The sequence below is a fragment of the Thalassophryne amazonica genome, chromosome 4, assembly GCF_902500255.1.
Source record: "Thalassophryne amazonica chromosome 4, fThaAma1.1, whole genome shotgun sequence".
In the NCBI taxonomy this organism is placed as follows: Eukaryota; Metazoa; Chordata; class Actinopteri; order Batrachoidiformes; family Batrachoididae; genus Thalassophryne; species Thalassophryne amazonica.
This window is the reverse complement of record NC_047106.1, coordinates 58,207,706-58,220,543: the sequence shown is the minus strand read 5'-3', so window position 1 is coordinate 58,220,543 and position 12,838 is coordinate 58,207,706. Positions and strand designations below refer to the sequence as shown.

Sequence of the window (12,838 nt, the reverse complement as noted above, 5' to 3'; positions counted from 1 at the left end):
GGTACAAATATGTTCACCAAATTAGGTAAAAATGCTCCTTAGATGTTATCAAGCCATAAGCGTCAGTGGACTCAAATGAGGCCGACTCGGAATGAGAAACAGTTGCACTTCCTTTGACCGAGACTGGCTCCAAAAGCAAGCAGGGTCCCATAGAAGCCCATGTTAAAATGTCCAGCTTTAGAGAAGAAAAAAAATATGTTTGCAGTCTGGTATAGAAAATGGTTTTGGTCTCTATAGATAGTTTCCCCTCAATAACAATTGTATGGAGGTTACTTTTTCTAACGTCGGTTTAAGATATTTTAAGCAATAAAGATATGCATAATTAAGGGTGTGGCCACTTTGAGTGACATCAGCGTCACTGATTCAGAGGTTCCTGGGCTGCTGCTGCTAGCTGTTGTGGGGGACTGTTGTTTTGAGCATTTTATGACAAATATCTGCAATAATATGGCTTGTGTGATTACTTCTCATAACAGATCATCTAAGACAGTGGTGTCCAAACTATTCCAGAAAGGGCCGAGAGGGTGCAGGTTTTCTTTACAGCCACTGACTTCAGCAGGTGATTTCACTGATTAACATCCCTTTGAACAGGTGGGATGAGTTCATCAGAGAAGTTAATCAGTGAAATCTGCTGAAGTCAGTGGCTGTAAAGAAAACCTGCACCCTCTCGGCCATTTCTGGAATAGTTTGGACACCACTGATCTAAGACGTCTGGGAGTCACTGTTTTGACCAAGGGAAATTATCATGTGATTTTGAAAAATAGCTACTCTTCTGGCATATTGAGTTGCACAGAATCCCATCATGTGTGCCACTTTGGATGAGTTTGATGTCCAAAAGTACAGTTTTGGTTGAACGTTTATATACAATCATCATGGGCATGAATGTCATGGTAATTTTGGGCTTTTAATGATGTCTTTGAACTGTTCTTTTACCAGGGTGGACTGATTGTACAGCAGACATCATTAACGACTTGTTTAAAAAAAAAAAAACAAGAATTGGGTGCACAAGTTTGAATTTATTTTGATTTTTCTATTATCCACACAGGGTCAAAATTAGACATACAGACACAAATATTAACATATCACCCAGTAGTATTTGGTTAACGTTCCCTTAGCAAGTTGCACCTCGACCAGATGCTGTGGTAGCTAATGTATCACTGATTCCTAAGTCGGTTGTTAATGCTATTGCTTTGCTAATTTGTTTTGGATCTTCTCTAATCCACAGAAGGTCAGAATTATACATACAGACAGTCCATCTCTATCACAGAAGTCCAATATTAAACAATTGCTCAGGTTTAGATCAGGGTGGCTATTCCCAATCACACCTCTCCAGGTGTCTCTGTTATTGCCCACGTGTGTGTTCAAGTCCCCCAATAGAACAATGGAGTCCCCCACTGGAGCCCCATACAGGACTCCACTCAGGGACTCTATGAAGCCTCCACCCCCTCCCTGAGGGGAGGGGGTGGAGACAAGGCTGTGTGTGGAGGCGAGGCCCACCAGATCTAACTGGTAGTGCTTTATCTCCCACACAAGCTCCAGCTCCTTCATCACAGTGAGGTGACATTGCACAACACCACAGCCAGCTTTTGCTGCCCGGGTCTGGTGTGTCGAAGCCCTTGACTTTCACTGCCACCCATGGGACAGCGCATTTGACCCCATCAGGTCCGCCTGCGGGTGGTGAGCCCACAGGGTGGAGATGGAAGGTACATGTTGCCTTTTCGGATTGTGCCCGGCCGCTCTCCATGGCAAGCCCGGCTACCAGGCACTCGCTGATGGGTCCTCCATCCACACCTGGCTCCAAAGGTGGGCCCCGGGCTTTCTTCGGGCTGGATCACGTTTCCTCTGCCTCATTTTTCCATGGAGTCTTTGTGAATCATTCTTAGTCTGGCACCTCGCCTGAGACTAATTTGCCATGGGAGACCCTACCAGGAGCATGAAGGCTCCAGACAACACAGGGACACACAAACTTCTCCAACACAATAAGATGATGGTTGGAGCATATACATAAACCCTCACTAATATTTGGTTAAATGTCCCTTAGCAAGCTGCACCTTTTTTAAAGTCATTATTTATGTACGCTGTACAATTATGTAGCCTGTGTCATTATAATAATATGCGGAGAAAAAAGACTTGAACAATGTAGAGACCAAAAACAAATGCCAAAACTTCACATGTGACACTCATTTTGTATTTTTCTATAAGGCTGTTACTGTTATTTCTTGAATAATTTTTGTTTTCAGTTCAGTTTCATTTTAGTTTGATGAGTGATGATGAGGAGGACGATCACTAATCATCACTAAGCAAGTTGAGAACTCGGTGTATCTGAATATTGTGCTGCATAAATTGCTGAAAAACCCAACTTTTTTCAGACCAGTTTTTTTTTTTTTTTTTTAATGATCTTCGGCGTAATAGTTCTCTGCTGCCTTATGATAGCCAGACACACACACTGCACTTGACCACACCCCCTTTTTTTAGATCAACATCATATGTGTTCCTGTATGAGTGCAAGTATAACGTAGACACTGGGCATGAAAATGACAACCAAAAAAGACGAGAGGAAAAAAACAAGATGCTTGTGCTGTGCATTGTTTTGAGCCAGGTGTAAGACCGGACTTGTAAATGTTGTGCTTGTTATGTATTGATTGATATTTTTTTGAAAATATGTGCTTCTTGTCACAAAAACACTAAGAGCAACAAATTAAACCTATACAATGTGTCATTTCAAGAGAGCAGCTCTTTAACGGGTTTCTTGTTCTACTCACTTTTAATCTCTCTTTTAAATAAGGTTGGGTTTTCAACATCTTCACCGTTCTGGATAAAATTTAGGCCTGAAATGCCTTGTTTTATAATTTCTTGACATATGTTACAAAAGTCCATATTTGTACTTCTGCATGTTCTTTGAGGCACTCCCCTCCCTTTGGATGTGGGTGTGGCTAAGAGCAGCTCTTTTCCAATTAAAGTGACAGTGACAGAAACGCCTTTTTGGCTGAGAAGCATAACCTCAGAATCTTCTGGGTATTTTTGACTAAAGAGTTTAAAATCTGTTTTTACAATAACAAATGACCTGATTGTAAGCACTTTAAAGCTGATGTCTTCAAACTACACTGCCGTCCTGATATTTGACCTACAAACTGAAAGAAAACAAGATGGATGATGCACGTGAACACTTTCCACGAACTAACCTCCTTGTTTCTTCTTTTTCAGATGGAGTAGCTTTGGTGAATGGCAGAAGAAATAATTTGCACAACAAACGGGACAGAATGGGCTGATGGAGCTGCAAAAAAAAAAAGAACCACAACATCAAGACAAAACTACTGTAGAACTGCTTCACTAAGCCAAGGATCATCTGAGTCCCTGCGCACTAAAGAAACTGAAAATACTGTGAGTGAATCATGAGCAGAAGCAGTTGAAACGCTGGCTTGAGCTTCTTTTCAATCCACCTTTAGCTACAGATAGTAGTCCATACGTTGCTACCAGTTGCTGCACCTGACTTGCTCGTTGTTTGCTTTACACGGACGTCCTGGTACGGATGTAATACTGTGAGTGTAGGCTGAGCTGAACTGCCTAAATATTTTTTATTTAAATGAGAAGTATAATCGTGAAAACATAAGACTATGGCTGAACTGTTACTATGTATTTTTGACTGCTGAGAAGAGAGTTTGAAAAATTCAACAGCTCAGTGACGTACGTGGCTGACATCAGGGTGTCCTGTTTTGCCTTTGCTCTTAAATAGTTCTCTAGCAACATTTTATATACCTTAAAAAAAAAAGAAATTTCAGACAGGTACACAAATGGAGAATTGTATACGGGCGCAGTAATCCACATTACAGCATCAGTGCAACTGAATCCCCATTAAACCAGTGTTGAATCTGGATTCATTCTTTGCGTATAAGATCAATTACATTGCTACATTGTCACATCTTTCTTTGAAGATCTTCTGGCTTCAGAGCTAAAATTCAACTTGTGATCAGGCTCATTTCAACTAAACTGAAATAAATGTCATTAAGAAATGGCAAAATACGTTGCTGAATGATACAGACAAGTGAAAGTTTTTTAACCCCTCAACCAGTGCACAATGGAAAAGTGAAAAGTAAACCATACCAGTGATCAATTATATGCAGTTGATTTCAATGAAATGTCTTTAATTTTCAATTCTTTAGTCCAGTACCTTACTACCTGCTCCATTGTGTGTATGGCATTACAAATCATGACACTGCTGAAATTCAGTCAGAACTAGGGCTGGGTATCATTGAAAAACTTTTTGATACCAGTACCATTGCTGATACCTTGAGTCTTGACTTTGATACTGGTTGCAGGGCGATACATTTTCAATACTTTATATATATATATATATATATATATATATATATATATATATATATATATATATATATATATATATGCACTCAACAAAAATATAAATGCAACACTTTTGGTTTTGCTCCCATTTTGTATGAGATGAACTCAAAGATCTAAAACTTTTTCCACATACACAATATCACCATTTTCCTCAAATATTGTTCACAAACCAGTCTAAATCTGTGATAGTGAGCACTTCTCCTTTGCTGAGATAATCCATCCCACCTCACAGGTGTGCCATATCAAGATGTTGATTAGACACCATGATTAGTGCACAGGTGTGCCTTAGACTGCCCACAATAAAAGGCCACTCTGAAAGGTGCAGTTTTGTTTTATTGGGGGGGGATACCAGTCAGTATCTGGTGTGACCACCATTTGCCTCATGCAGTGCAACACATCTCCTTCGCATAGAGTTGATCAGGTTGTCAATTGTGACCTGTGGAATGTTGGTCCACTCCTCTTCAATGGCTGTGCAAAGTTGCTGGATATTGGCAGGAACTGGTACATGCTGGCATATACGCCGGTCCAGAGCATCCCAAACATGCTCAATGGGTGACATGTCCGGTGAGTATGCCGGCCATGCAAGAACTGGGCATTTTCAGCTTCCGAGAATTGTGTACAGATCCTTGCAACATGGGGCCGTGCATTATCCTGCTGCAACATGAGGTGATGTTCTTGTATGTTGGCACAACAATGGGCCTCAGGATCTCGTCACGGTATCTCTGTGCGCATTCAGAATGCCATCAATAAAATGCACCTGTGTTCTTCGTCTATAACAGATGCCTGCCCATACCATAACCCCACCGCCACCATGGGCCACTCGATCCACAACATTGACATCAGAAAACCGCTCACCCACACGACGCCACACACGCTGTCTGCCATCTGCCCTGGACAGTGTGAACCGGGATTCATCCGTGAAGAGAACACCTCTCCAACGTGCCAAACGCCAGCGATTGTGAGCATTTGCCCACTGAAGTCGGTTAAGATGACGAACTGGAGTCAGGTCGAGACCCCGATGAGGACGACGAGCATGCAGATGAGCTTCCCTGAGACGGTTTCTGACAGTTTGTGCAGAAATTCTTTGGTTATGCAAACCGATTGTTTCAGCAGCTGTCCGAGTGGCTGGTCTCAGACGATCTTGGAGGTGAACATGCTGGATGTGGAGGTCCTGGGCTGGTGTGGTTACACGTGGTCTGCGGTTGTGAGGCTGGTTGGATGTACTGCCAAATTCTCTGAAACGCCTTTGGAGACGGCTTATGGTAGAGAAATGAACATTCAATACATGAGCAACAGCTCTGGTTGACATTCCTGCTGTCAGCATGCCAATTGCACGCTCCCTCAAATCTTGCGACATCTGTGGCATTGTGCTGTGTGATAAAACTGCACCTTTCAGAGTGGCCTTTTATTGTGGGCAGTCTAAGGCACACCTGTGCACTAATCATGGTGTCTAATCAGCATCTTGGTATGGCACACCTGTGAGGTGGGATGGATTATCTCAGCAAAGGAGAAGTGCTCACTATCACAGATTTAGACTGGTTTGTGAACAATATTTGAGGGAAATGGTGATATTGTGTATGTGGAAAAAGTTTTAGATCTTTGAGTTCATCTCATACAAAATGGGAGCAAAACCAAAAGTGTTGCGTTTATATTTTTGTTGAGTGTATATATGAAGAGCTCACATGCAAAACCCAGTAAGTACTTCTTTTTTTCTCCCCCTGTCTGCATATATAGTAATGGTAAGTGCCACACTGGCAGAACCATTTATGAACATTAATATGCATATATGCAATTTATTCTTGCAAGACAGAAGGTATGTAGTGCATGAGTGAATGTGGTGTGTGTGTGTGTGTGTGTGTGTGTGTGTGTGTGTGTGTGTGTGTGTGTGTGTGTGTGTGTGTGTGTGTGTGTGTGTGTGTGTGTGTGTGTGTGTGTGTGTGTGTGTGTGTGTGTGTGTGTGTGTGTGTGTGTGTGAGACCCCTGTCCGCCCTTCCCGATCAGCCTACAACATCCTACTCAAAGCCAACTGACAGCTTCTATCAGGAAGGGGCAACCACCAAAACAACACAAAGACAGACAAGAATGAGCGACAAGTGGTGAAGACAATAACTGTGACGTGAGACACCGAAGAGACGGGGCCCCAACCATACGACATACCATGTCAAACAACCACACATGAACAAACAGTGACAGCAACAGTCTGTTGTCCAATTAGTGAGCATCCATACTCTAATCTAGAACACCGTAGTGTTAATCCTCTTAAGAGCACCCAAAAACCAAATTGTGGTGACGGCCACAAACACGCGACCATCCACACACAGAGACCCAGATCACAGCTAAATATCTGATCACTACTGTGGCTGGTGTGTTGGGCCAAGACAAGAGTACAGAACCTTACCTATCATATGACATGGACCACTCCGGCACATCAGAAGCCATGCGGCCGGCCGCGAGCCACGACGGAAGTGGGTCCAGGACGCAGGGCCCCAGGAGAAAAGGGGCAGCGGAAGGGCATGGGGGCCAGGAAAGGCAGCCCCCAGAGCCACCGGGCAGCACAGCAAACCAACAGGGGAGCAGCCCGACGGCGCCGGAACACCCCCCCGAATTCTTTCATATTTTGCACACTGATGGTCCCCTTGACAGCCAAGTACATGTTGGCCTCTTCTAAAAATGTATGGTTTTGGAGATACTGGGTTTTGCATCTGAACTCTTCATTCATATATATATATATATATATATATATATATATATATATATATATATATATATACGAGGTCTGTCCATAAAGTATAGGTCCTTTTTATTTTTTTCAAAAACTATATGGATTTCATTCATATGTTTTTATGTCAGACATGCTTGAACCCTCGTGCGCATGCGTGAGTTTTTCCACGCCTGTCGGTGACGTCATTCACCTGTGAGCACTCCTTGTGGGAGGAGTCGTCCAGCCCCTCGTCGGAATTCCTTTGTCTGAGAAGTTGCTGAGAGACTGGCGCTTTGTTTGATCAAAATTTTTTCTAAACCTGTGAGACACATCGGATTGCAGGGTCGGCTCGCAGCCGCCGCGACGCTCCGCCACAGGAAAAACACCTCCGTTGGAAGCCTTAAGGACAAGTTGGAACATGTCCAGCTGTTAAACAATTTCTCATATACTCACTCCACTGAAAACCATCAAAAGCCGCCTGGATTTTACAAATGGTTATCAACACGGAGGTGTTTTTCCTGTGCCGCCGCACCGCGCCGGCTGCATCCCGACGCGCGGACCCGTCCGCACGTCCTTCATTAAAAAAAAATCTCCTTTAACAGTGGAATATCCGGATAAAATGCTGAAACCGACTTCTTCTGAAACTTCTCTGTTCTCTCACGACGTCCTGGATCAATAGAGCCTGAAATGTGGAGGTTTTCAGCTTGAAACAGGCTGACGGCGGCGCCTGAGAGCGTTGCGCGACGTCTCGCACCGTGGGAAGTCCTTAAAGCGACAGTATCACCTCAAAATCTCTCATCAGCTGTTAAAATTTTTACCGAAAACCAGCTTAATTTTTCGAACCGTGTCCACTTCGATGTGTCTCACAGGTTTAGAAAAAATTTTGATCAAACAAAGCGCCAGTCTCTCAGCAACTTCTCAGACAAAGGAATTCCAACGAGGGGCTGGATGACTCCTCCCACAAGGAGTGCTCACAGGCGAATGACGTCAACGACAGGCATGGAAAAACTCACGCATGCGCACGAGGGTTCAAGCATGTCTGACGTAAAAACATATGAATGAAATCCATATAGTTTTTGAAAAAAATAAAAAGGACCTATACTTTATGGACAGACCTTGTATATGTGTATATATATATATATATATATATATATATGTATGTGTATATTTCTTCTTCTTCCAAAAACATGAACGTAAAAGTGAAAGTGTACCGATCCCACATTGGTGTGGAATCACTGTGCATGAATGAGTTCAGAATGCATTTGAGATTAGACCGAAAATGCCACCAAGTAATGATAAAGGTTGGCAGTTCATATGAATTAGTGTAAAATTTCATGGATGAGATAGCCACTGAACAGACAGACAGACAAATACTTTATTAATCCCAAGGGAAATTGTGCATTATCTGTGCTCCAAGGATAAACGGAATTAAAAGATACAATAAAATGGAAGGAACAAAGCCCACAACCGAAATAAATAAATAATAACTAAAAACTAGCTGCTAAAACACATTCTCCATCCTGCCCCTCCCAGCAGAGGCCTCATTAAGCAGCCTAATGGCACGCGGAACAAGTGAGTTCCTCAGTCTCTCTGTAGAACATCTCAATGACCGAAATCTCGAGCTTACTGAACTTCTCTGGATGGAGAAGACAGAGTTCAGCGGGTGACTCTCATTAGACAGGATGGCATGGGTCTTTGTGAGTGTTCTCTGCTCCACCACTGTCTCCACAGAGTCCAAGCCCAGACCCACTATAGAACCGGCCCTCTTAATGAACCGGTTCAGTTGATGAATGTCCTTCTTAAAAGCACTGCCCCCCCCAACACACCGTGGCATAAAAAAGAACACTGGACACAATAGCCAGATAAAACAGGTGCACTAACTTAGGGAAGACTCTGAACGAGGCCAGCCTTCTGAGAAAATACATTCTGCTCTGGCCCTTCTTATAAACAGCGTCCATGTTGGCTGCCCAGTTCATCTTATTGTCCAGATGTAGTCCCAGGTACTTATATGTGGAGACCACCTCCACCTCCGCTCCACCTATGTTAATGGGCTGCAGAAGAGGGTGGCGCCCAGCGAAAGTCCAACACCATCTCCTTTGTTTTAGTGGTGTTCAGCTGGAGCTTATTCAGCCGGCACCACTGCACAAAGTCCTTCACCAGGCCTCTGTACTCCCTCTCGTCCCCCTCCCGAATACATGCCACAGTTGCAGTGTCATCTGAGAACTTCTGCATGTGACGTATTGGAGTTGTAACGAAAGTCCATGGTGTAGAGGGTGAAGAGGAGAGGAGAGAGCACTGTGCCCTGAGATGCTCCAGTACTGCAAGTCAGAGTTGAAGACCTGAAGTCCCCCACCCCGACAAACTGCGGCCTATTGGTAAGATAGTCTGAGATCCAGCTCACTAAATGGGGTCCACAGCCATGATGTTGAGTTTATCCTGTAGAAGGCTGGGGTAGATGGTATTAAAAGCACTGGAGAAGTCAAAAAATAGCATTCTCACAGTGCATCCCCCCCATCCAGGTACTTAAGAACACGGTGTAGGAGATAGAGGACCGCATCCTCAACACCCACCCTCTCCCGATAGGCAAACTGGAGAGGATCCCTCACTGCCTGCACCTGGGGCTGCATGAACTGCAGAACCAGTCGCTCCAATGTTTTCATCACGTGTGACGTGAGGGCGACTGGCCTGTAGTCATTGAGCTCGCGAGGGCGACTGATCTTAGGAACTGGCACAATACAGGATGTTTTCCATAGTAAGGGAACCTTGCCCAGCCGCAGACTCAAGTTGAAGACCGTTGCAGCGGTTCTCCCAGCTCCACAGCACAGGCCTTCAAGAGCCTTGGACAAACTGAGTCAGGTCCCGCAGCCTTCCTAGGGTGGAGACGTTGCAGTGCTGTAGTCACCTGGTTTGTGGTAATGGAGGGGTGAGTTGAGTTGGGTGAGTTGGGGGCTAGTGAGGGAGTGAAAGAGGCACACAGGGGAGAGGCAGGACGGGCGTGGTCTGGGGAGCTGACAATAGGCTGTGGGGGATTGGTCGGGGTGAGCTGAACCGATTAAAAAAGGTGTTCAGCTCCTCAGCTCTCTGAATGTCCATGCAACCCAGATTGCCCTTACTACCACAGCCAGTGATGGTTTTCATTCCTCTCCAGACCTCCTGCATGTTTTTATTAGACAGCGTCCTCTCCAGCTTTTTACCATACTCCTCTTTAGCCTGCTTTAAACAGTTTGAGCTCCCCCTGCACTGCCCTCACCCCCTCCAAATCCCTGCTCCTAAACACCCACTTCTTCCTGTTCAGGAGCCCCTTCACTTCAGCTGTGATCCACGGCAATACTGCATACAATGATTTCAAATCTGCACAGAGTGAGGTTTTATGAGATGCCATAATTTGAGCAAAGCACAAACAAACTTAAAATAGGATAAATATTGAACACAATGCGTCACAAAAAAAGTTAAACTAAAAATAAAGTTTACGTGCTGCACAAAAATTCATACAAACATGAATGGCGAGATGTAATCAATTCATAAACATTTAATGAAAAAACAAAGTTCACATTGACACTTTGTCTCTCGGTGCTAAAGTGGCTGACGACAGCTCTCTCCTGCTCACAGATTAAAGATACTTCATGTAAAAACCAAATTTGTACTGAACCGTGATGTGTAAACACAAATATGACCCGAACTGTGACTTCTGTGTATCATGACATCCATATTATACATAAAACAGACACAAAATTACATGTTACAGTACAAACCTTTGTTTTATAAGGGCCCTGTCCCACTGGCGTTTAGGAGGATTTGCGTATGGATTGCACACAAAATTGGCTCATATTCGCTTAACATCCACAATATGCCTGAAACATGCTTGTATGAGTCGGCTGACACCCAAACACGTCTGCAATTATCTGCAGAAGCACGTTTTTCCGTTACCAGGATTTTTGAGCTGCACAAAATTTTGGCTGCGGATGACATCCGTCTTACATACTCCATACATACACAATACATAATCTATGTGCTGTATATTTGCCGTCATCTGCTGATATCCACAACTGACGGATTTACGGCTTGGCAGCAGACTCGTACAGTGTGTAAAACGGATATTTTGCGTGCCCATCATGTCCACATCACAAACTAAAATAAGTTGTAGCGACTGCATACACATTGGCCACAAATAAAGCATTTTTATTATGTCTGCTTTTCATGTGATTTGCGGCTGGACGCCGTTCTTTGTTCTACCGGCTGCCACGCGCTCTGCGCTGGATGCTGCCTATATAAAATAATTATTTCGTGGCAGATTAATCATTTTATTGTGCAAATTGGCTATTGAAAACGGCTCTAATCACCTCCTGAATCACAGGAAGCTGCAGCTGGGCGTGAACGGCTAACGAGCTGCAGAAAGTATTTTGAGCTGTCTAAAAAGGTAATTATTTGACTTATTTACATTGTCAAGGCCTGATAAAACAGTTGCGTGTTTTTTTCCTTCTTGCCTGCAGCTGTTACAGTATTTATTCCTATGTTTATAACATATTTAACTTCTTGTTATAATCGTTCAGACGAGCTGCGCTCTGATGCGATCTGCTGACGTCACCACTCGCCCTGTTCACTGCTTGTTTACAATCAACTTGTCCAAGTCCAGCAAATGCTCCAGAGGCTGTATTGTTGGTGTGAATAGTGATGCCGAAAGGAGCGAGTGCGCTTCTTTTATGACCACAATGCACACTGTAAAAAAAATAGTTGAGAATACTTCAAATTTGCAGGCAACAGTCTGCACTAAGACTTTTATGTTGTGCCGATGATGAACTATATACTATAACATATATTTCATCATCGGCACAACATAAAAGTCTTAGTGCAGACTGTTGCCTGCAAATTTGAAGTATTCTCAACTATTTTTTTTTTTACAGTGCAAATGCCGTGCACGCGCAAACATGTGCGCGATGCATTCATAATACACCTGTAATACTGCCGTAATAATCGCAATGTGTCGGATCCATTTCCTCACTACATGTGTTATACAACCGTGATTGTTCATGATATATTCGCTATACATTATTAATATATCCGTAATTCACACTGGGACATTTATCATTTTTAGCCATTTTTGTTGCGGATGACAACGAATGCCCGTAATTTGTGTACTCAATTCATGCGCAATTTCCTCTCCCCAGTAGGACAGGGCACTTAGCTGCATGGGAAATTCACAGTGGTTTCATAACATGACAAACATACATGCCTGTGTTTCGACGCCTTGAAATTTTTTCACTTAAATAAAAAAGAAGTAATACCTGTTCACCACAATTGGAACATTTAACATTATATAAATTAACATGGTTAGTGTGTCAAATTTGGTGTGCATTGACAAGGGATTTTTGATACGTGGTAGGATCAGTGCATTTACAACAGTGCCAAAAATATTGAAATTCAATACCCAGCCCTAGTCAGGACACACACGTTTGTATTTAGAATTCAAACTTCTTTGAATCCAAGTGCAGATAAAATGGAGTTTAAGTCAAATGAGGAAATAGGAAAAACACGCTTAATTCAAATATAGTTAGAACTCCTAATTTACACCCACAGTCACATCCATTTTTTAGCTAGATAGCTGTACAGTTGCTACAAACATTATGTAGCTCATTAAAACTGTCTACTTTTAATTTATCTAAAACTTTTCATGCAGACAATACACTTAACAGGTTTTAAAAATCGAGTAAGAGCTCTCACTGTATACACAACCATGTTGATTGTGATGTCATTAATGTACTCAGGATTGACAGAAACTACCTG

The 12,838-nt window shown here is 43.1% G+C and overlaps 1 protein-coding gene across 1 annotated transcript in view; it reads left to right on the top strand.

Annotated features, from left to right (window-relative positions):
- The window catches only part of rap1gap2a (RAP1 GTPase activating protein 2a), a 291,908-nt gene extending 288,125 nt beyond the window's left edge, over positions 1–3,783 (top strand). Inside the window, exon 24 of the mRNA XM_034167942.1 lies at positions 3,202–3,783. Within this exon, the coding sequence (XP_034023833.1) occupies positions 3,202–3,210 (9 nt within the window). The 3' untranslated portion in view covers positions 3,211–3,783. The remainder of the gene's footprint in view (positions 1–3,201) is intronic.
- Positions 3,784–12,838: the final 9,055 nt, after the last annotated feature.